General features: G+C 38.8%; 1 protein-coding gene across 1 annotated transcript; it reads right to left on the bottom strand.

Annotated features, from left to right (window-relative positions):
• Positions 1 to 1,242: 1,242 nt before the first annotated feature.
• Positions 1,243 to 22,630, bottom strand: LOC106091456 (ethanolaminephosphotransferase 1). The gene is made up of 5 exons (XM_013257977.2): positions 21,726 to 22,630; positions 13,951 to 14,019; positions 6,682 to 7,292; positions 6,439 to 6,619; positions 1,243 to 2,129 (listed from the first exon to the last, which is right to left on the bottom strand). The coding sequence occupies exons 1-5, from the start codon at positions 21,798 to 21,800 to the stop codon at positions 1,725 to 1,727; spliced, it is 1,341 nt and encodes a 446-aa protein (XP_013113431.2). The 5' UTR covers positions 21,801 to 22,630; the 3' UTR covers positions 1,243 to 1,724.
• Between the last annotated feature and the right edge of the window lie 3,676 nt (positions 22,631 to 26,306).

The raw sequence follows: 26,306 nt of genomic DNA, 5'->3' as shown, positions 1-26,306 counted from the left end.
TCGGCTTGGGTGGTGTTTTGGGGGATGGGCGGCCACTCAGTGAGTTGGCCTTGAAAATATATATCGGATTCGTGTTCCACTTTAAAAACCCTCTTATTTGAGCCTCATATTGCAGTAGTAAGAAAATACTTACTATTTGGGTGGTGTTGTGGGGGTGAATATTTCCAATATTTCCCGAATATTCCCAAATTCTTGCTTTACTCCCAAAGACCTCTCATTTGAGCCCCATATTGCTATGGTCGTAAATTTGTCCCCTTTGGAGAATGTTTTTGGTGAGAGGCGGTACCCCCCAAACACTTGGTACCATATTTGGATATCAGATTCGTATTCTACATTCAAATACCTTTTATTTAAGCCCCATATTCCCATGGTCAGTAAATAAGTCCTGTTTGGGAGGTGTTTTGGGAAAGGGGTGGACCCCCGGAAACGTGGTCCCACATTTGGATATCAGATTCGTATTGTACTCGCAAATACCTTTCATTTGAGTCCCATATTGCCATGGTCGGTAAATATCTCCGATTTAGGGGTGTTTTGGGGTGGTCCCCCTAGCACTTGGTCCTTTCATTTGAGTCCCATATTGTCGTGATTGGTCTAAATATATGTTTGGTAGGTTTTAGGGTGGGGCGGCCCCCCTAGGTATCCCATCCGAAATTTGGATACCAAATTTTTATTTTTACGGTACTATATGAGAGCACACAAAATTTCGCACCACCCATCTCCGAGATCTGGCGTTTCTGAAAATTAGGGTAAGGGGGAGGGTCCGCCCCCCCTTCAGATATCAAAAAAATTTTCACCACGGGGTCATTATGCACCATCTGTGAAATTTTCAAGAAAATCGGTTCAGCCGTTTCTGAGTCTATAAGAAACACACAAACATACAAACAAACACAAATTGATTTTTATATATAAGATTTCCCTATGTATAAATATTAAAACATTGGTTTTTAATACTTCATTAATCGATATTGAGTTTTATTAATCAGATCATATGATTAAACGATTAATGGCACAGTTTTAAGTAAATTTCTTTAAGCAATTTAAAAGAAAGTGGGGGCAAATATATTTTGTTTTCTTTTTCTTTAAGGAACCAAATATTCGAGTATACAGTTAAAAACAAACGAACAAACATAAACTAAAAGAAAAAAATACTTAAAAAGGTGAAAAGAAATAAAATTAAATTAAATTACAAAAATAATAAAGTAAAACACAATAAATAAGCGTTATAATTATTGCAAAATAAAATATTAACCTAGAGCATATATTTAAAATATTTTTTATTTTATTTTATATGTGTATGAGGCAGAGAGCGCGTAAGAGGTAAAATTTGTTATAATACTATGCGAAACATATACAAAAACAAATTATTCAAAAACAAAATCACTAAAAAAAGCTATTACAGCATTGTTATAATCTCAATTAAATATCATTATTAGAGTGTAAATTGTATTGTTTTTTTTTGTTGTTTTTCATATAATTATAGCCTCCTCATTGAAAACAAATGAACTACTGAAGATGATAATATCTTGACTTGTCTTTGGTTCATTTTTGTATACTTTTCCTGGTTTGTTCTCTTTTGTGACATTTTAAAATTAAAATTATTTTTAATTGTTTTGTTTAAATTACATAACTAAATTAAATTAAAATTAATTTCATAAATTAACATTTTTTTAAATAAAATTATAAACAATTTTTTTTAATAAATAATCTTAAACATTAAAAATGTATTATTCTAATTTTTCCGAGGATGCTGGTAAACTGGAAGATATTTGTGATGATAATGATGGTGATGTTGAGGAAGCAGCATTTGCAGATGCTGCTGTTGTCACATTATTTGTTGTAGCCATCATTGAGGCAGTTGAGCTTTGACCATTGCTTTTGGCCTTATCCACCATGGGCTTTCGCATATGAACACTGAAACAAATTCGGTTGAAATGTTCGCACATCTGATTGACCACTGAGGCACCATAATGCCAATGGCTTAATGTCGTCAGTATAAACAGGACATACAAGAGGAAACGTTCAAGAAAGGGTATCCATAAACCCAAAGCTATAAAGAGCACATAAATCGGTGTCATCCAATGGAAACTTTCACAGCGTGTATTAGACATTTGAGCAACAATCAGACGGCACTGAAAAAAATAAAAGAAAAAGAAAATTTGATAAATTTTTTTTTAATAATAAAAACAATTTTTTTAAATACAAGAAAAATTCAATGGATTAGCAAAGAAGAGGCAAAAATAAAAAAAAAACACGTGTATCAACGTTTTGAAAGTTAATTCACCTGCAAATTTGCCCATGAACATTCCATGAAGCAAACTTCTCACATATCAATGAGAGCTGGTCGATTCAAGTTTAAGCTCAAAAGTTCATCCCAGCCTGTCAAATACCGCGTATGAGACCAAATTTCCCGACCGAAGCAGTGAAATTAGCAGAGGACCCTGATAAACTTCGCCGAATCAAACAATCAACCAAAGTGTGATTGAAATCTCCCAACAACCTGCCAAGTCAAGTGCGATAGCCTTCTATGCACAACAGTTCGGATACGATGCATAGGCATTGATATACCCACCACCGAAGGATGGGGGTATATTCATTTTGTCATTCCGTTTGCAACACATCGAAATATCCATTTCCGACCCTATAAAGATTATATATTTTTGATCAGCGTAAAAATCTAAGACGACCTAGCCATATTCGTCCGTCTGTCCGTCTGTCTATTGAAATCATGATACAGTCTTTAAAAATAGAGATATTGTGCTGAAACTTTGCACAGATTCCTTTTTTGTCTTGTCTTGAGCCAATAAAAGGCGCATTTACTGTCCGATTTAGCCAAAATTTAGGACAGTGAATTGTGTAAGGCCGCTCAACATCCTTTTTCAATTTCGCCTAGATCGGTTTAGATTTGGATATAGCTGCCATATAGACCGATCTCTCGATTTAAGGTCTTGGGCCCATAAAAGGCGCATTTAATGTCCGATTTCGCCAAAATTTAGGCCAGTGGGTTGTGTTATGCCCTCCAACATTCGCCTTCAAATTGGCTCAGATCGGTCCAGATTTCGATATAGATGCCATATAGACCGATCTCTCTGTTTATGGTCTTGGGCCTATAAAAGGCGCATTTATTATCCGATTTCGCCCAAATTTTGGACAGTGAGTTGTGTTGGGGCCTTCGACATCCTTCTTCAATTTGGCCCAAATCGGTTCAGATTTGGATATAGCTGTCATTTAGACCGATCTCTTAATTTAAAGTCTTGGGTCCATAAAAGACAAATTTATAATCCAACTAGGTCATCAGAGGGGGTTGGCAGCTCACTGAAGCGACGATTGGTGTATTCTCTGAAGCCGAGCCAATCGATCTTCTTCTGATTAATATTCAATATACATCCGGTGTTCAGAGGCTATGAAATCTAATGATCGATCAATGGTGAGGATTATGAAAAGTTGGTCCCAATCCAATGAAATGATGGGTTGGCAGGAGACGCCATTTACTAGACCAGGTGATTTAATAGAAATATCTGGCCAGCTCGTGTAATTAACAATAATTATGGTGAGGGCGTCCTTATTCATCGCTCAAAACGGAAAACTCTCAATCTGCTCTGCCATTGCTATGCCCCTGGTCGTTTATCTAGGGAAGAATGCCATAAAGTGCGCATTAAAGTTCCCTAGTACCAAGTGATTATGAGCAGACACCGGGCCTCTGATGTTGAGCCTATAATCTTGGTGACAACTACAAACCAGCGATTTAGCTCTAACTCGGCATTTTCGGACCTGACTGCTATCCCCAAACATTACATGTAGGGGTCACCAACGCCAGACGCTGGCGACATTGGTCTAAACTGCACAGAATTGTGTGTCGAGAAAGCCAGTTCCCCGCCTCCATTTCATGTATAACCTTATGTAGCACATTGTTTGCATGCTAGTGGTATTGCAAACCTTTTTCACATATTAATGATTGCTGTCCGATTTAAGTTTAAGCTCAATGATAATAGATGTCGTTCAGCTTTATTTCCTGGATTGCTGCGATCATAATATTCTTGCGATTCATTAAGTCCACTGTTTTGTCGATCTTGTTTAACCGGTTGTATATACACGTTGCACATCTCTATCTAGTCATTGGAGAACCAGACCGCCGAAACGTTTATTCATTTTGCCCACTAATTTCCTAACAAAAATGAGTTGTGCTAGTACCCACCTAGTTATTAGCCTATAAATATGTGCTTTTGACAGTTTGTTCATCCTCTTTGACACCTTCTAAATCATTTGTCACGCTTTTGCATATTGCGATAATAAATCATGCACTATGAGTGTCAAGGCTTTCGATTTATTACAGAAATAAAACAATTGACCGCAAAACCATGGGCAAATGAAATCACCTATTACAAATGCCACAAACCATTCATAAAATTTTTATGATTCACTGAAATGCCATCTATACCATTATCAACGTATAAAACAATTGATAAAAAAAACCCCAAAAATAAACAAAAAACATAAAGCTAAACACTTTAAGAATTTCCGAAAAATGACATGATCGACACCCCAAACTGATAACAGGAATTCCCCACAAAATCATACGATAGGTTTTAGCATAAAAAAGATTAAAATTTGGTAGTGTGGTTGTTATCCCCCGCGAAATCGTTGAACAGCATGTTACCTAACTAGCCCTCGAAGACGAATGAGGCAATATTTTCAACTATAAATCACTCAAAGATAATATGGGAGTACCGCAACAGTCTCTTCATTTAGTCACTCCATGCCTCTGAAACCCCCTTTGAAGTTAGTCTATGAACCGGGATCCACCCAGGATATTTTCAAGCCAAGGACTGCCGCTCCTCCACAAATCTGCGTTTATAAAACCACTACAACCGTAAATTGCTATTAAACGAGATGTTTAGACAAGGTCTTCAAGGAGATGGCCGGTAAGATTATGGTTTTGGCCCGGCACGAAATAGCTGTGAACACCACACAGGCTGGAACATTGAGGTCCAATCTGTGTGGTGTTCATTGCTGTCACGAGAAGCTAAGCTGCGAGCTACCGGGCACGTCCAAAGGTTGTGAATAGTCAAATGCTCTGCGAACAATCAGCGTTTTCGGGCGGAGAGTGCCAGTGAGAGGTCGGGCGGCACCTCTCTCTCTTGCACAAATGATGAGTGCCTATGATACTTGATATGACAAGGCGAATTATTGCCGCCTTTAAATAACCAATGGCCACCCTGTTCCCGCGGCGATCGATATTTTGAACTGGAACGAGCTTGGTCACTGAAAGGAGCTTGACAATGATAGTCACCTCCACATGAAAATGTGACTTCAACAACTTTATGGCTTTGGATTTGCCAACCAGTCTTACAACTCTAACGTAGGCAGCAACCGAAAGGAAGACTCAGTCAGAGAGAGAGAGAGAGAGAGAGAGAGAGAGAGAGAGAGAGAGCCCTCCAGAAGTATTGTCAAAACGTAGAACCTTCAAAGGCCGACCGAGACAAGACGGAATGTCTATCAACCCAACATGGTTTTGGACAGGAACACCCCAGAGAGTCGTTTCCTAGTCACCAACATCTTTTGGAGTCTTGTTTGTTTCTCTTTCGAGACGAGCACAGTGATCGGAGATTTTCTTTGCATGGAAAAGGAAAGCCAGAGATAGCAACGCACACCAACCACTATGGGACGCGTCTTTGGTTAGAAGACTTTTCAACCATATTGGGTATTAATTGCGAAAACGCCTCTATGATACAATTTCCACATTAACCACTCTCGACAACCCTGTCCATTAGCTATACTTTTTCCTAATTCATATGTATTTGTGTTATGTTATGTTTTTTTTTGCGACAATTATACGAATTCCGTTGTACACCGTGGATTCTGTGCATCTGTTGGAAGTGTGTGCGATGGCTTCGTACGCTAGACAACGGCAACGACGCTCGCTGTTGCTCCTTGTGCCCAGCTTCGAATCCCGGCCAGGCTCTGCCGACTTATGAGACTTTTTTTTCTGCGACAATTACACGAATTCCGTGGTACACATGAATCTTTGCATCTGTTGGAAGTTGTATGGATGGCTTCGAACGCTAGACAACGGCTCTCGCTTTTTCTCCGTGTGCCCAGGTTCGAATCCCGGCGGGATTATTTGGACTAGAAAAAGTTAACTAACGTCTAAGTGGGTCTTTTACTGCTCTGTTAGTACAACTATGTAAATAGATAATCGGTTATAACTTTCGTAACTTTCCATTAATAAGACATTTAAGAAGTGAACGAACAGATAGACAAATGGTCTACTGCAGTTTGTCTCCTCACATAAATTTCTTCCGTGCCCAATGATATACTCAACGATATTCGCTGCAAAACTTGTTGCTTTTAGCGCCTTATCAACACATTCACTAAGTCTTTAATGCCTGAGCCACACACATAGTGGTGTTGTTTGCAATGATTCATTTCTTAAGAACTTACGCTGATATTGGAAAATATGGTGCCACTCAACATGAACAAGACTCGGGGGTCCTTTTCCATGATGTCATTGGGTGAGATAAAAGGCCACACCAATAACAACACCATGAAAGCCAATAAGGGCCATACGGGTCGAATGGCTTCCTTTAAAGTACGCATTTTGCCAGTACGCTGAACATAAGAACTAAAACGAGAAAAAAATAATTTTTGTCAATTTTTTATAAAATATAAAAACCAAATACTCACTTGTATATATTCACCACCACCATCGGTGTATTGGCCATGGCACTAAAATGCAATAGAAATTCCATGGCATTACCCAGTGGTATACCAAAAGGCAGTTCCTTTTTCCAGAATTCATAACCGCACCACCATGTGACCAGGTACATAGCTGTAGAGCCCCACATGCTGAGATCGTAGCCCCAGGGCAGATATAGAACGCCCGTATTGTATTTTTCCCAATGGGAAACATAGAAATTAAAGAACACCATCCAACATACGTAGTACATACGTATGGGAGCAACTGAATAGATGGGCGAACGACCAAATATACTATACAGACACGTCGGTATCAATACAGCTGTGTACGAATCTAATCCATGATCGAAGAGTTCACCCAAGGGTCCCGATAGGCCTATGCGTCTAGCCTGCTTGCCATCAATGCCATCCAGTGTATAGGCCAAAAAGATATTTACGGCCGTGCACAGCCACACCCAAGAGGGTATGGGTGTAGAGCCCTCCAGATCGGAACTAGCATAGAAATTCCAATCATAGTAGGAGAGCAGGCAGAAATTTAAAGCTGTACACAGGAATCCCAGAAAAGTCATGACATTTGGTGCTAGCCATCGCGGAAAGAACTGTAATGAGAAGAAAAATATAAAATATAACAAATGAGTGATTAAACAATTATCAGATATAAACTGTCAATTAAATATTTTAATTAAAAAAATTATGTTTTTGCCACGCAAATTACAATATCACAATCAATTCCATGGCAACCGGTTGTACGTACCGGATTGACCCGTTGAGATCTTTCATCGGCAAGGGCCGCCTCAGTGTACAACACACTGCTACAACAAGAACAACAACCATCCATGAAAAACCATTTCTAAACATGTTTGACTGTATTTGTTTTTTACAATAGTTCACAAGTGAGGGTCCTTATATCGATTTTTGAATGTAAGCTCAATAGGAGGTGAATTGCTGTTGTAACAAATCACAACAGCAAAAGAAAACGAATATACAGTGGGCCGAAAATCAATATTTAAAAAAATATATTTAAAAATCTCAAAACCTGATTTTTAAAAAAATATTTTTATTTTTCGACCAGATAATTTTTTAAGAAAAATCAATAAATGTTAGATTAATAAAAATTGGCATTATATTAAATAAAAACGTGCTTAGTTGATCGAGACGAACCCATTACCATGGATTCCGCTAACAATGTACCCTTATTAACACTGTTTGTATTTGAATTACTTTGCGATAATCAAATCTGGGTATTGGCTTTAAAGGGCCTATACCTATTTAGTGTGCGCTTGTGTATTTCAATTACCAAATCTTTGCCTAATCAGGTGAAATTTCAAGCATCTAAAGGCTCAAAAAGTCAAATCCAGAAATCGGTTTATATGGAGGCTATATCAGCTTGCAGAACGATACGAATCGTATTTGGCACGGATTTTGGAAGTTTTGACACAAGAATTTTTGGGAAATTTCAGCCAAAGTGAATGATAGGGGCTCAAGAAGTCAATTCTGGAGATCGGTTCATATGGTGGCTATATCAGTTTAAATATCTTTTCGGATCATACAGGGCACAGATGTTGGAATAAAAATTAGAAACCAAATTTCAGCCAAATCAGACGAAAATTGAGGCTTCTGGGAATTAAAATGTCAAAACTGGGGATCATTTTATATGGGGCTATATCCAAATCTGAGCCGATATGACACATTCGCAACCTCCTACGATCTTCATCAATACCGTGGCAGCCGTTTGTACGCACCGAATTAACCCGATGGAATCCTTCATCGGCAAGGGCTGCCGCCTCAGTGTACGTGTTCGTCCTTTTTTCGTCATGGGAGAGGCACATCCCGGAATGCCTTCTCCGCACGCCTTTGGTCCGTGTCGAAATTAGAAAGAACCCTGAACCCTAGTTCTGTTCGGTTTGCCAGAACCGACTCCATCATCGGTCGATGTCGGTGGGGTGTAACCGGTGCATGTAGTGGATGCATTTCCGATCTTGTTATGGCCTAACGGCACTACGTAAGCATAGCCGCACTGAATATGTTGCAAGGTACTGTGCGAACAAAGACTGCAGAGGATCACAAGCATCGTCGTCGGGCTATATGACCTCTCTGACCTCTCCCGTGCAATAATATACGCAACAAGCTCCAATATTGCCGGCCTAGTTCCATTCTTGCAGTTGAATTGCAACGGTCTCCGAGGCAAGATCGGGGAGATAGTAGATTTTATGAGTCGGAAGAACATATTGGTTACAGCGATCAATGAGACAAAGATGACCTATACCTGCAGCCTTCGCAGCGTGTACATGCCGCCAGTTGGTTGTTGTGCTCTAAGTATTGTCCAAGATTACATTAGTAGGCTACTAACTGAAAACAAACAGGGTTTTCAACAAACATAAGCGGAATTTGTGGCTGGAACACTTAGAGCAATGTAACTTAGGTACCGGTTTAGGCAAGCTGTGGTCTACTGTTAAATCACTCTAGAATCCCGGTGGACGCGTCTACTGTTAAGTCACACTCGAATCCCGTTAGACGGGATTACAGGACATCAGTCACTTTTGGCAATGTAACTTTGACTGATCCGAAGAGATGCACTAGATTGTTCTATCATCAATTTTTTGTGCTCCCCGAGAGTGACAGTGCTAGAAAAAGGACCATTCGTCGTATCCGTAGACTGAGCCGATGGGCAGCTATCGCAATTTACCGTGGACAAAGTAACAAATGACAACCGTGGCGCCAAATCATCTAAGGGGCTCAGACGGAATCTCTAATCTGATGCTGAAGAATCTGGATCTACCTGAAGTTAAGTACCTTACAACTGTCCTAAACCTGTCTTTTAACACTCTTATAGTAACCGATGTCTGGAAGATGGGCAGAGTTATACCACGACTGAAGCCTGCAGTTGCAGCCTCCTCCATTCCAAGGATTAATGCCGTGCGGGATGTATATCCCGATTGTGACCAGGGACCAAACGACACACGTCACCTGTTTAAATACCCAGCCAAGCCCACTCGACTCAAACCCAGATTCCTCTGTGTTCGCATTTTTTAGTCACAATTTTTTTACAATGCGTTTTGACAGTTGTTCGGAAGAAAAGTCAAGTAAGGTAAAATAAGTTAATTTTCATACCATAATAGATCTCAAAGCCTTAAGAAATAAAAGTCATATAAATGGGAATTTTATAAAGGTTTCGTTGGCACATCTGTTGCCACTGTTTTAGAAAACGAAAGTTCTAAGACCCTCACCCATTTATCAATTCAAAAAAACACTAAAGACACACTTGCCTTGCACACTTACAAGAGAAAGAGAATTTTCGTAACATTTCGCTGTCAAAAGAAGTGTGCTCTCTTTCTTTGGCTCCCTCTAACTCTCTCAAATCTCTTTTCTAGCATTAATTACCATATTTATAACATAGACTATAAATTTTAACACGCGACAATTAAAATTCTCCACCCTTCTGATTACAAATTGGGACGTCGGCATTTTTTGAAAACTTCACCTTATGTTAATAGGACGACAACACAAAAGTGTGGTGTGGTTTGGGGTATGACGCAGAGAAGAAAAGACAAATGCGTCCGATTCTCCCCACCTCCACCTCTTTAATCGCTTATTTGACGTTAAATCATGGTATTGAATAAAATTATTGAAAAAAAATAATACAGATTTAAATTGCTGATACATGGAAATTGAATTATCAGATTCCCAGGAATTCAAATTAGAAAAGTTATAGCGTTTATTCACTTCATAAAAGATAAGCTACCTGGTCAATCATAAACAAAACAGTTGGGCACTTACTGAAAAATGACCTTGCTTTAGATAAGGGTAAACGGCTAACCGAAAAAAAGAAATATGGTCCGTTATAAAAAATTCTAATTGTAAAGGAAATCTTATCAGAAATTAACCATTTGGGCATTTGGAATAGGAAGTCTTCAAGGCACTCATAGCCAAACTTCAATTCTACATTATCTCCCCTAACACTTTAGAATAAAATCTAATCCTTAGGGACTTAATCTCTGCATATCATTCAAGTGTTTCTTATCCCACTGTGCCTTGTGTATTGCATGTGCTTTGCCCATTCTGCTAGAGTGCTTGTAAAAGGATTTGCCTACCATCAGCGGTAGTAAAACAGAAGAGCTTTTGCACAATTTCCTTCTGTTTCCTCACACCTATGTTTTTTTGCTTGACGGAGAGAGAGCAAACATGTTTACACGAGCCTGTAAGGGTATGTAAATAAATGTGTCAATTTTTGCCAGCTACAGCAATATAAGACAGTGAACAACAAAACAAGTCAATGAAAATTTATTTTTATGAAATTTCATAAAACTTGATTTTTATAGAAAATTTTGCAAACATTTTTGAAAAAAAAATTGTAAAAATATTTGAAAATTTTGGCAAAATTTAATTTGAGGAAAATTTTGTAAAAAATTTAATTTAAAAATTTTTGGTCAAAATTCGGTCAAATTTCGTCATTTTTTTTGTAACACTTCGATCTAGCCATGTCCGTCCGTCCGTCTGTCGAAAGCACGCTAACTTTCGGAGGAGAAAAGCTAGGCACTTGAAATTTGCACAAATATTTCTAATTAGTGTAGGTCGGTTGAGAATGTAAATGGGCCAAATCAGTTCATGTTTTGATATAGCTGCCGTATAAACCGATCTTGGGTCTTGACTTCATGAGCTTCTAGAGGGCGCAATTCTAATCCGATTTGACTGAAATTTAGTACGTGATGTTTTGGTATCTTCCAACAACTGTGCCAAGTATGGAATAAATCGGTTAATAACCTAATATAGCTGCCATATAAACCGACCTTGGGTCTTGACATCTAAAAGGCACAATTCTTATCCGATTTGCATGAAGTGTTCTGGTATGACTTTCAACAACTGTGCCAAGTATGGTTTAAATCAGTCCACAACCTGATATAGCCGCCATATAAACCGATCTCCCGATTAGACTTCTTGAACCTCTAGAGGGCGCAATTCTTATCCGACTAGACCGAAATTGTGCATAGAGTGTTTTATTTTGATTTCCAACAACTGTATCAAGTATGGTCAAAATCAGTTCACATCCTGATATAGCCGCCATATTAACCGATATCCCGATTAGACTTCTTGGACTTCTAGAGGGCGCAATTCTTGTCCAATATGGTTGAAATTTTGCATATGTAGTTTTGTTATGACTTCCAACAACTTTTCCATGTATGGTCTAAATTGATATATAACCTGATATAGCTGCCATGTAAACCGATCTCCCAGTTTGACTTTTTGAGCTTCTAGAGGGCGCAATTATTACTCGACTTGCCTGAAATTTTGGAGGTGGTGTTTTTCTATGACTGGTGTTTTTCTATTTGAAAACATCATTCAAGGAACACGTTTTTTAAATAACTTCCTCAAAAATGGGTTTTCATAACAAATTTCCTTAAAATTTGATTTCCATAGACATTTTTTCGTCGAAGTTTTATTTTACAGAAATTTTTTCGTCGCAATTTTATTTCACAAAAAAATTTTGATAAAACTCGATTTTGAAACAAAAATCTCTTTAAAATAGATAGAAAATCTTTAATAGATTTTATTTGAACCCTAAAGTTTCATGATCTTGTTTGGGGGGTGAGGGGTCCCATATTGTTATGCTTGGGGCAAATCCCATACACTTGACCCCAAACTTCGTTACCAAATTTTTATTTTTAGGTTAAAATATGAGCGCAAACAAAATTTCGCTCGAATCTCCCCTTCTATCTCCGAGTTTTCAAGCACTAGATATCAAACAAGCAGGTGGCCATATAATTAGGGACAAAGAGCACTTTTTTGTATAAAGTAAAAAAAGAATATAATTTGTGTAACTCAAGCTGGGTCAACAGTTAACCCAAATATTTAGTTGGGTATCCTATTCGTGCTCTTCAACTAGGGGTACCCAAACATTTTTAACGAGCCTGGGAGATATTAAGACCGTTAACAGAATTTCAACGTTTTTTCCTCCTCAAAAGCTATCTTGGCATCTTCCGATACTTTTTAATGTGGTTTAGTACGATGATCTAAGAGAATCAGAGCAATAAATCATAATTTTTTTGCAAAAAACGCCCCCTTCCGATGTCAACAAATTCTATAGCCTATTGCTCCTTCCAGACCATATTCGTAATCTACTCCTTTGTACCTTTCATTTAAGATCCATATTGTCATAATCATCCAATATGCCCATTTGAGGGGTTTTTGGGGTTGGGGCGACCCGTCTACCCTCGAGTATTCTTTTCATTTGAGTTCCAAATTGTCCCGATCGGTCTACTTTTATTCGGTGGTGCTTTTGGAGAAAATGGGAGGGTCCACCCCCTTCCGATATCAAAAAATTATGTAGCCTATTGCTCTTTCCAGACCATATTCGTATCTTTTATACCTTTCATTTGTGTACCATATTTTCGTAATCGTCAAATATACCCATTTGAGGGGGCTTTGTGGTTGGTCGGCCCCCAGGTAGCTGGGCCCAATTTTTAATATCGAGTTATTACTCTACCCTTGAGTATTCTTTTCATTTGAGTCCCATATTGTCCCGATCGGTCTACTTTTATTTTTGCGTGGTGCTTTTGGGGCAAATGGGAGGGTCCGCCCCCTTCCGATATCAAAAAATTGTATAGCCTATTGCTGCTTCCAGACCATATTCGTAATCTACTCCCTTATACCTTTCATTTAAGTTCCATATTATCATAATCGTCCAAAATGCCCATTTGAGGGGGTTTTGGGGTGCGGGCGGCCCCCTAGGTACCTGGACCCAATTTTTAATATCAAGTTAGCACTCAACCCTCGAATACCTTTCATTTGAGTCATCATATCCCGATCGGTCTACTTTTATTTTTGTGTGGTGCTTTTGGGGCAAATAGCCCCTACTGATATCAAAAAATTGTATGACCTATTATCCCTTCCAGACCATCCTACACAACTTGCGAAAATATGAGGGAAATCCGTTCCAAAACCGTTTTCGAGTCTTTTCGGAACAAACAAACAAACAGACAAACAAATGCACTTTAAATTTTATATAATAGATTTTGTCGAAATATGATTTTACAAAAACCAAACAGAGCTACGAAAACTTTTATTCCTCACTGTGCGAGTACACGGCATATTAACAAACTATGCGCTTGAGCGTGTTAATAATGGATTCTGATGCCAATGATAGTAGCTGTCATATCTACTATACTACCCAACAAATACCATGCTTATTATTATTATTTTTTTTTCCAACATTCCCTTAAACTTTGTTGGCTGGGGCTGGCTACAGCTTGACGCATTTACCTTGACAATCCAATTCCAAAAGGGATGCATAACATAAACGCTCAGCGGTGAGGTATCGCGTGCACTATACTGTAAAGAAATGGAAGACAGAAAAGGAAAAAGAAAATTAAAAGCAATGCATATGAAATGGGTTTTTGTATTCTAGTATTTCAATATTAATAAAGTTCAAAGAGATTAAGAGTGGCGCTTGGTCTGAACAAGAGAAGTCCGTTACCATTTACACAAAGATAAACAAACACAAAGCTAAATGCAATAAGCCAAAAGGTTGGCAATTAGCAAACGACATTATAATGTGTGGAAGATTTTACAGATATTGCTTGCATAAGTCAGTTAAAAGGCAGGTAATTTTAAATAATCGCTTACTTTTCATGACAAGCCAAAGAAAAAAAGTGAAAGAGGAAGGAAAAGAAAGCAAAAAATTCAGACTGAAATTAAACTAGAATCAATGAAGAGAAATCAATGGCCTGATTATGAATTTTTGTCGATGGGCTTTCGTTTGACATATAATTATAATTGGTGGGGAATATTCGTATTGGTCCTTACTGCCTTTAAGTTATGACATATATATACAATTTTTCTCCATGTAGGTATTTGAACTATAAGGCAATTCTTGCATTGATCCTATATTGTCTTCAGATTTCATCAATGATTAAAATCATTATCAAAAGTAGCATTTGAAATACTTGGTGGATCTCAGGTGGATCCTACATTGCTTTGTGACATATTATTGCAATCATTTTCAATAGTAGTATTTGAACTAGTAGGCAATTTTCGGATTGATCCAATATGCCTGCATGATCATTAACGTTCTCAATAGAAGTATTTGATACCTTATAGATTTTCTGTCAGCCAACTAAGTCAGTAATTGGCTAGAGCGCACAACAAGCCGATTACTGGCTTAGGTGTATGTCCATAGTGGCAAGGGGCGGATTAATATCTGCACCCTCTTTTCAACCTAACCTAACCTATAGTCTTTCTGTCATATGACCATAATCATTATCAATAGTAGTATTTAAAGTATTTGGGAATTCTATAATTGATTTTATAATACCTTTCAGCCGTGAAATTTGTTTATAATCATTCTCAGAGGTATTATTTGAACTACTATGCATTTCTCAGTTTGATACCATATTGACTGCAAGCTGTGACAGGGGCAAACTTCCCAAAAATCAATCAAATGCTGCCCGATCCAAGTTTAAGCCCAATGATTAGGGACATCCTTTTTATAGCCGAACGGCTTGCCGCCGGGCGATACCTCTTTTTGAGAAAGTTTTTACTTGGCCCAGTACTTTACAGATGTCACCAACATTAGCGGGGGAAAACCACCGCTGGAAATGTTTATACCTTCCACCATAGGATGGGGGTATACTGATTTCGTCATTCTGTTTGTAACTCTTCGAAATATTCGTCAAAGACCACATAAATTATATATATTCTTGATCCTCATGAGATTTTAAGTCGATCTAGCCATGTCCATCCGTCCGTCTGTCTGTCGAAAGAATGCTAACTTTCGAAGGAATAATGGTAGCCGCTTGAAATTTTGCTCAAAAAATTTTTATTAGTGCAGGTCGGTTGGGAAGTAAATGTCCCAATGGAAGTAAACAGTCCATGTTTTGATAAAGCTGCCATATAAACCGATCTTAGATCTTGACTTCTTAAGCCACTAGAGGGCGCAATTCTTGTCCGATATGGCTGAAATTTGGCATGGGTTTTTTTGTTATAATTTCCAACAACTTGAAAATTCAACGTGTGGTTGAAATCGGTTCATAACCTGATATAGCCGTCATATAAACCAATCTGTGGTCTTGACTTCTTGAGCCTCTAGGGCATCTAGAGCGCGCAATTCTTATCTGATTTGGCTGAAATTTAGCATGGCGTGTTTTGCTATCACTTTCAAGAACTGTGCTAAGTATGGTTCAACTCGGTTTATAACCTAATACAGCTGCCATACAAACAGATCTTGAATCTTGACTTCTTGAGCCACTATAGGGCGCAATTCATATCCATTTTGGCTGAAATTTTGTATGAGGTGTTTTGCTATGACTTCCAATAAATGTGATGAGTATGGTTGTAATAGGTTAATAACCTGATATGGCTGTCATATAAACCTATCATGGATCTTGACTTTTTGAGCCAATAGAGCGCGCAATTCTCATCCGATTTGGCTGAAATTTTTCAAGGGGTGTTTTGTTATGCCTTCCAATAAATGTTATGAGTACGCTTGAAATACGCCTATAACCTGATATAGCTGTCATATAAACCTATCTTGGATTTGACTTCTTGAGCTTATAGAGGTTGCACCCTCTCATCCGATTTGGCAGAAATTTTGTACAACGTCTTCTTTCATGACTTTCAACATACGTATCTAATATGATCTGAATCGATCAAAAGTTTGATACAGCTCCCATATAAACCTATCTCCCGATTTCGATCTTGTCCGAATGAACTGAAATATTACACCATGACTTTGACAATGTTCGGCATTTATTTATGGTCCGAAAATTGATATAGCTTCATCCCGGCCAAACCTAGCGCGCAATTACTTGTTTTTTACTGACCAGTAGTTCAGGAAATGCATCACGTTAAAATAGGGATAATCGCTTTTACTTGTTTTTTACTGACCAGTAGTTCAGGAAATGCATCACGTTAAAATAGGGATAATCGCTTGTAAGTCATTCGATCGAATCATGTCCGCCCGACTGTTGAATTTGCCCCCATTAAAAAATGTTTAAATGGGGTATTATCAGTTCATATTTAGAGAAAAAAATCCTTATAAATGAATGTATCTCTAAACGACTTTCAGAATGGGAAGGGCCTCTGACATTTGCCACTTGCCATTCCTTTCATCTGTGTGCCATGTTATACCTATTGGTCTATATGTCGGTTTGTAGGCATTTAGGTTGATACTTGGCTCAAAACTTGAATATCTGATATCCGTTTTTGGGTTACTATCGATGTACAATCAAAAGCTCAAATAAATTGGTTCACCCTTAGTTCTATCAGTCAACACGCAGGGGATGTCCCCTATGAATGCAGTGCATTGCGTTGGCGAGAGGAAATTAGGAATTGGAGGGGGAAAAGGATGTAGTGCTTATTGACATTTGATGTATACTTTGCAAAAATCGCAAAGATGGGGACCTTTGGTCATCGGTTAGGGTTATATATAAGGGGCCGTTGTAAGTGTAATCAGTAATCGGTAAGGCAACACTTATCCAGAAAGAAATTTTTAACTTTGGCACTCGAATATTTTTGAAATTTTTACCGTTCTGCCTAAAAAGTACCTCTTTAGTACTATTTAAAATGTTGTATTTCCCATCCCTGATTTGAACTGCTAGGCATTTCTCCGATTGATATTTTATTATCTTCAAGTTGCGACATATGTTAAATATCATTTTTTACAATATGTTAAGTGGTTGCTGTTGATGACCACGTCTTACGGCATTATTATTTTGTCACACTACTTTCGCAGTCTTACATTTGGTGTAAAGCTACATGGCGGATATCGATGGCCCTTATTTTGTTTTTGACGCCATTTTTTACAGACCCAAACCATTTTTACGTTGTGATTCTTTGTTATAAACTGATCTTTTGATTATATTAATGTATTAAAATATTTTAATTAAAAAGTTCGGATGGCATTATTTTTTTTTTTTTGACCGATCGGATGGCACTATCTTCCATGAATCCCAATTAGGTTTATATATTTTCTTGTTGTAGAGGTAATCCCTGATTTGCCCCTTTTTTGGAAAAAATCAATTTCAGCGATTTTTTTATCAAAATCAAATTTTAACGAAAATTTCCATGGAACTCATATTAACACCAAAGCATAAAATAAACATTCAGTCTTTCCACAATACACTTTTACATATTTTTCTATTTGATGTACCTCTTTATGTGCACTTGGCTTAAACTGTCCCACTTTAGAAGATTGATATTCCAAACAACATAAAGTGTGGTTTGTTTATTAAAACCCATGTGAGCGATACTACTTGACAAAAAAAAAAAGTAAGAAGTCCCTAGAAACTTATAGAGAGCGAAGAAATCACCCATGGTCATTGAATTTAATTTCTTTTTCGTGACCGAGTTAAATTAAGTGCTCAGGGCTTATTGTTTGTTGGCACAACAATATGGGAACCTATTTGGAAATAACAATAACCAATGGACTACCATGAGACCATGGATGGTCTCATGATTCGGGCACAAGAAGAGTTTACTGAAGAAAATTGCAGGTGTTTGGTAAGCAGCATTGCGGCATTAAAAGTTCAACGAACTTTTTCTCATTGCTTACCGGTAAATTTGTTTAGATTTGTTGAAATGTACTTTCACGCCGTCACTTTGAAAACAAATCAAAATTTTTTGTTATTTCAATTCTCATCTCAATGTTTATACATCAAATATTGACTGTGGTTTTGTTAGCCACTGTTTGTAATTTCAGTGTTCTACTCGTATCTGAAGTATACAAACACATTGAATATTCAGTTGGGATTACTGAGTATCCCAATGAGAACGAAAAATCAAAATATTTTTTAAGGATAAAAATTTTTCAAAATTTTCTATAATAATCAAATGTCGACCTACTTTTCTTTAAAAATCAAATTTCGTGGATATGAAAATAAAGGACTACACCGTACTGAAGACATTTTTTTGAGCCACTCTAATAAGCTTTGAGTTCCAAACACAATATACATATGTGTTAATCTAATATAATTGATTTGTATCAGTCAATATTGACATGGAATGACAGCAATAATAATGAAGAAGGCATCCAAAGTGTAAATACAAATCAATCATTCTTTGTATGAATCGAAAGAGCAGCCTGTTACTTGAACATAACAAAGTTTAACGAATTTTATTCTTTTCTTATACATCCTTGTCCCTTTAATGTTGAACAAATTTTTTAAAATTTGATTTTCATACAATATTTAATTTTTATACCCACCATGGGGTACACTAATATAGTCATTCCGTTTGTAACATCCCGAAATATTGATCTAGGACCTCATAAAGTATATATACTCTTGATCGTCTCGACATTCTGATTCGAACTAGCCATGTCCGTCGCTCCGTCCGTTCGTCGGTCGAAGTCAACGCGTAGAACTAGCCGCTTGAAATTTTGCATAGATACTTTATATTGATGTAGGTCATTGATGACTGCAAATAGAACATATCAGTTCAGATTTGGATATACCTCCCATATAAACGGATCTCCAGATTTGACTTCTTGCTCCCATGGAAGCCACAATTTTCGTCCGATTTGGCTGAAATTATGGTCTGTTCTGACATGCAACAATATAGTAGTCTGTTATGACATGCAACAACTGTGAGGTCCAAATCGGTCAAGAACCTGATAAAGCTCCCATATGAATCGATATCCTAATTTGACTTCTTGAGCCCCTGGCAACCTTAATTTTTACTGAGATTTTGTACATAGTGTTCTGTTATGATTTCTAACAACTGTGTTAAGTACGGTCCAAATCAATCTGTAACCTAATATAACTCCTATATAAACCGATATCCCGATTTGACTTCTTGAGCCCATGGAAGCCACAATTTTTGTCCGATTTGACTGAAATTTTGCACATACTGTTCTATTTTGACTTTCAATAAATGTGCCAATTATGGTTTAAATCTGTGTATAACCTAATATAGATACCATATAAACCTATCTCCCGATTTGACTTCTTGAGCGCCTAAATGCCTCTATTTTCATCCGATTTGCCTGAAATTGCGTACACGATCTTCCGTTATGACAACCAACCACTGTGTCAAATTAGGAACAAATCGTTCAAGAACATGATATAGCTCCCATATAAACTGATCTCCCGATTTGACTTCTGGAGACTTTACAAGCCGAAATTTTTGTCCGATTTGGCTGTTATTTTGCATATAGTGTTCTGTTATAATTCTCAACAACTGCACGAAGTACGGTCCATTTCGGTCTATAACTAGATATAGCTCCCATATTTTAGCAGAATCCATGGTGGTGGTCAGCCCGACCGAATTTAGCACGCCTTTATTTTTCATTTGTTTTTTATGTCCGTCTACGACGCTGAACGCCTGGGTTCGTATTCTTGCGTAAAAATCACAAAAAAAAAACCCTTCCTAATGCTGGCGACACCGTATCGCAGAGGTTAGCATGTCCGCCTATGACACTGAACGCTTGAGTTCGAATTCTGACGACAACATCATGAAAATTTTCAGCGGTGGTTATTCTCTTCTATCCCTACAATGCCACCCCTTTGGGAGGTACTGTACCATTTGGTATGGCAACCGTGTAAAAACTTCTCCACTTAGGTGCCGTTCAGACTCGGCTATAAAAAGAGGCCCCTTATCATTGAACTTAAAAAAACTTCAATCGGACAGTACTCATTGAAATGTGAGAAGTTTCTTTAATGGAATGTTCATGGGTATATCTGAATTTTGCATTTGCATTGCCTAGGGCCGTCCACTCACAAATTTGACATTAGCAAAATTTGGCATGTCATAAGACAAGAACAGAAGTGTAAGGGCAACTTTACTTAAACATCTAGATATAAAAGCGTGCTAATTTCGGTGGGGCCTAAAATTAGGACCCCCACAATTTCGGCTAAAAATTTTTACAAAAATTGCTGCTTATAAGGACTCAAGAATTAAAGTATGGAAATCGATTTATATGGGAACTCTTGAGATTGTGGACCAATTTGAACCGTACTTGAGGCAATTGTTGGAAGCCATAACAGAACACAATCTGCAAAATTTTAGCCAAATCAGTCGAAAATAGCGACTTGCAAGTGCTCAAGAAGTCAAATCTGGGACCTATATCAGATTATGCGCAGATTTTGTCAGTCGAAAATAGCGACTTGCAAGTGCTCAAGAAGTCAAATCTGGGACTTCTGGGACTAAAGACTTCTTTGCTGGAGCTTCCTTATCCATTCTGACATGACCTAGCCAACGCAGCCATTGTATTTTGACACGTGTAACTATGATATCGTCGCGCACAAAGCTGTATGACGACGGTTAATACGACGCCTATATTCTCAACCCAAACTGGTTGATATATTTTACGAAGAATCTTTTACTCAAACACTCCAAGCACTGCCTCGTTTGCTTTCACAAGTACACATGCCTTAGAACCATATAACAACACGGGTAGTATCAGTGTCTTGTATAGTGTAATCTCAAGCGGCTAGCTTTATGCGTTCGACCGCTATAGTGATTTCGACAGACGGACGGACGGACATTACTAGATCGACTCAGAATGTGGAGATGTTCAAAAATATATTTATACTTGTTGGGGTCTTAGATCAATATTTCGAGGTGTTACAAACGGCATTTTCACTTTTCATTTAAGTTTTCGCACATTTTTCATTTACAATTTTTTTATGTGCAGTTCGACAGTTGTTCACGTAAAAAGCCGAATAGAGTACCAACCCCAAATTTGATTCATATACAAAATTTGGTTTTCAACTTTGAGTTTTGATTTTCATAGAAAATTCGCAACATAATATTTTAAACGAAATTTCCTAATTCTAAAACCCACAATTCCTTAACATAGGGATTTCTTGTTTTACTTATTCACTTTTTTTCATATTTTACCCAACATAGTATATTGGATGAAAACGACAAATAGCAGAGCACCTAAGAAGCCAATGGCTTAATTTATCCAATTTAAAATAAAACTGTTAGCCTATGTTAGTGCTCTTTGAGGTGTGTGTACATGAATTATGCCACTTATTGCTTAACCCTTTGAACATCCAGTTTTTTTCCAATAACATTGATATGGTGTTTCATATTACCTTATAATTATCGAAGCCATTTAGATGCTCTTTGTCCAAGTATTTGTAATTCATCAGCTGCTGTACCAAAGTCATGATGGTGCCAAAATAAACGGCTGAAGGGATGAATGTTACAAACGTTGTTCGAAATCCGTGATGATGGATGGTAGGGAGCCGGATTTATGCCAAAAAAGAGGGGTGAATAAAACAGCCGGCAGATACACGCACGCCACACACTCGCACACTAATTTTTCAATTCTTTTGTCGCCGCTCTCTCTTCGATTAATGGTATGTATGTTGGGTGTTATTTCGAAAAGATTTCGGCAGAAAAAAACACTAAGCCGCCGTGTGCTATGAATGTTAAATGGCAAGAATTTTCTGCCGGTCTGCGACAACCACTGAATGCAGCAGCAGAGCTGTTTGCGTCAAAACATTACACACGCGAGACACCGAGCAAAAAATAACACCCACGTAAAGGAGGAATTGCCGCACAGAAAACAATAATCACAGGCCTGGATCTTTAATCAGGCAATACGTCACAGATTTTAAATATAGTAATTGGTATAATTTATGCAAACTATCATAGACTTATTTGATACATTTAACAGCCGTTGAGTTACTTCACAATAATTCACTGATTTTATTTGATAAAATTATTGATTTTCCTTTGTCACAGCCTCTCTCTCTCTCAATTATTCACACCTTCGCTCAGCAAAATACGATTGCTTTAATTTTTCTTAATTATGACAAATATTGCATGTTAATGAAACAAAGAATCTTACTAAGATTTAAAATAAGTTTTTAAAGAAAGATAGTTTAAGAAAACTTCTTGTTCGAGGTGCAGGCAAAAAATCTTTCCCCCGAGATCTTTCACGTAAATAAACCGACTTGTCACTTGTGACACTTGGCTTTGACTTCTTGAAAAAAGTGGATGGTGCAGAGCACGATGCCGAGGCTTTTCGTCAACCCCACGGCGGCATGGCCAAAATATTGATCGGCGGGTCGTCAGCTGCGCCGATAGCAAAATTCAAATCGGTGGCTAAGACGATTCAAAAATTTTAATCGGCGGCTGTACACAATTATTATTTTTTACAGATTTTACAATAGTTTAATTTCTATATTACAATGAAATGAATGCTATGTCTATATTTATCTTAATATAAAGATAAAATAAAAGAATAACTAGCAAAAAAATGGTTCGTACAAAACTTTTCTCTTGTAGCGCGGTATGCACCTTTGGCAAATGCATTGATGTATCCTAAACGAAATTTTCGTTACCGATACCTTTACCGAAGATTTCGCTTGCAGCTCGCAGGTCAAGGCGGATTTAACAAGGTGGTCTCATGCGAATAGCTGCTAACAGCTGGTTAGGTTTGGCGGTATTAAGATGTTGTCCACATAAGTACTGAGGAGACAGCCCGTCGCAGTTAGGAGGACGGCATTATGACAGATCTAAATATTATTCCACTGCATGTCACAAAGTTGACGAGACACTAGCGCTGCTTAACTTACCACAGACCGGCCAATTGCTTTATACGTGGTCAACAAGGTTTCTTTGTCTGCACCCCAAGTGCTGGCAGAAAGTGACTTAAGGACCTTGTTTATACTTTTGACTTTATCGCAAATTGCTGTGGTATGTGGGGAGAATGTGAAAGAGCTATAAAATGTGACGCCAAGTATTTTGGGACACTTGATGGTCGGAATCATTTCTCCATTGACCATCACAGTCAGCTCAGTATTCACTTCACGCGTGTTTGTAGTGAACAATGTGGCTGAATATTTGGTGGCAGATATCTTCAGATTTCTTGCAGCGAAATATGAGCCATGTTCGTTGAGGTAGACGTTCAACCTATCGCAGATGTCAACAATGCGTGGGGGCCTGATGCCAAGATCGTACAATCGTCCGCATATGATACGTCCGCCGTCTGGAGTGGGTGGAATGGAGGATAGGCAGAGGTTAAACAGTGCTGGAAATATCACCCCATCTTGGTGAACTCCCTGTTTCACTCTACGGTGCTCCGACTTCTTATCAACTGGGCTGATTAAAGCCACGTCATATGTATGCGGTGATGGCATGCAAAGCTGTTGTTGTGCTATGCATGTTGATGCTCGGCGAATGGAAGTTCTCAAGCGTCTTTGCTACTGGTGAGAGAAGGGAGATCGGTCTATACGACTCCCCCAAACTCGGGTCCTTTCCAGGCTTCAGTAGCGGGATCACTGCCCATTTTGCAGACGTCGGGAACTATAAGAGTTTTCAAAGACAGGTTGAGAAGAGTAGTAAGGTACTTAACTCCAGGTGAATCCAGATTCTTCAACATCAATGTAGAGATTCCGTCGGGGCCAACGCCTTAGATGATTTGGCGCCACGGATGACATTCGCCACGGTAGATTGTGATGGCTGTTCATCGGCTCGGAGACCACGAACACAGCGAATGGCTAGTCACAAATTCCGCTTATGTTCGTTGACTACACTGCTTATTTCCAGATTCAGCTTGCTGATTCTGGGGTTAGGGGGGTCCATACAATGAATCCCATCACGCTCGTCTGCGAGTACCACTGCCTGCGCCGGGAAATTGGGCCGCAATTGGGGTATTGGACTGGCTGGTATAAAGCGAGCGGGTGCTGCGTTAATGATGTCTCGGAACTTCCTCTCGGCCACTAGCACATCCGAGGGGTGTGGCAGTTCACTGAAGCGGCGATTGGTATACTCTCTGAAGCCAGCCCAATCGGCCTTCTTCTGATTGATAAACGTCCGGCGCTCAGAGGTTATGAAGTCGTGTGGTCGGCCGACGGGGAGATGGTCTGACCCCAAAGAGATGACGGCTTGCCAGGATACGTCACTCAGGAGATCAGGGAATGCAATTGAGATGTCTGGCGAGCTGCTGCACCTCCTCGTAATCCTAGTGGGGGCATCCTCATTCACCATGCAAAACGTGGAGCTATCAATCTGCTCTGCCAAAGTTATGCCACGCTGGTCGTTACCTAGGGGAGAATGCCATGACGTGTGATGCGTATTGAAGTGCCCCAGAACCAGACGATTATGGCCAGATAGCAACCCACTTATATCGGGGTTGTAAGCCTGGCCATGAATCGGGACACAGCTACCAACCGGCGGTATATACACGTTGTATACCTCTATCTCGGCAGTACCAGACCTGACTGCTATCTCGGCAGTACCAGACCTGACTGCTATCCCCATGCAGGCGAGATGGGTCTATATTGCACGTTCCTCCTCCTTGAACGATCCTTACGTAGCACATTGTATCCGTGACAACCGACTCATGAAATCCACAATCTCATCGATCTTTCCACGGAGACCGTTGCTGTATTGTTGCAAAAATGATACATTTTCCGGCACTGGTGTGGCATTATTTGGGTTGGAATGCTGCCGTTGCGTATATTTCTGTACGGAAGAAGTCGGGGGTCACATAGTCCGACGACGAGGACGCAGAAGGCGAAGACGACGACGCTTGGGACCCACTGCTGGCTATGTTCCCACAGCACCTTGCGACATGTCCAGTATGACTATACTGCCGTGGTGAAGTCAGGCCAGAGCAAGATCGGAAATGTACCCACTCCATGCACCGGTTACACCCCACCGACCAATGATGGAGGCGGTTTTGGCAAACCGAACAGAACCAGGGTCCGGGTTTCTTTTCAATCCCGGCACGGACCAGAAGCGTGCGTAGAAGGCCATCCGGGATGTGCCTCTCCCATGACGAAAAAAGACGAACACGTACATTGGGGCGGCAGCCCTTGTCGATGAGGGTTCCATCGGGTTAATTTGGTGCGTACAACTGGCTGCCATGGGATTGCTGGGACTCTGATTTTGTTTATCATTAGTTCGTGCCCTTGGCGAAACAATTAAAGGTGGTCTAATTTGTACAACAAATGCAAATAATATGGAGCAATCCGTCATCTTGTCATCAAGCTTATCGACGTTTTGCCAACACACACCAAGAAATTTGTGTGCGTAAATAAGCAGAGAATATGCAAGAAAGAAGATAACAACAAAAAGAATACAAACAAAAGTCTGACATCTTAATACCATCAAACCTGGCCGGCTGTTAACAGTTGTTCGCGTGAGACCACCTTATTAAATCCGCCTTGGTTCGCGCCATTTTTCGTTGACAGATTGTGCCGATGTTTTCTTTTGCTGAGAACGGCGTCTCCATTTAAGACGCACAAGCGGAGGAAAAAGGCGGCGGCGTAACGCCGGCTGAAATGAGTTCGGTACTTGCTTGAATTTTGCACTACATTTTACAATCTGTGCGGACGTCCATCAGTTATCGATAACGAAAACCGATATCATTTCTAGTCGAAAAAACGGTTTTTAATTTCAAATTTGAAAATAATAAAAGAAATAAAATTTGTGCGTGTAAACATTGCTGCTGTTGCCGAAAGTGTTCGTTTTTTACACTGCAAAAATTTGAATGATAATATAATAATGTTATTAAAATGTTTGTATGTAATTATTTTATGAGCCTTATTGGCTTTATATTAAAATTTTGGTTAATAAATGAAATGAAAATTGTTTCATAAGTTAGGCCTAGTATTGACTTCAACTTTCTGTCCGTAAAAAAAATTTTTGTCTATAAAAAA

This window comes from Stomoxys calcitrans, chromosome 3 (assembly GCF_963082655.1).
Source record: "Stomoxys calcitrans chromosome 3, idStoCalc2.1, whole genome shotgun sequence".
NCBI lineage: Eukaryota > Metazoa > Arthropoda > Insecta > Diptera > Muscidae > Stomoxys > Stomoxys calcitrans.
The sequence above is the reverse complement of the archived record's forward strand: the minus strand, read 5'-3'. Positions and strand labels throughout refer to the sequence as shown.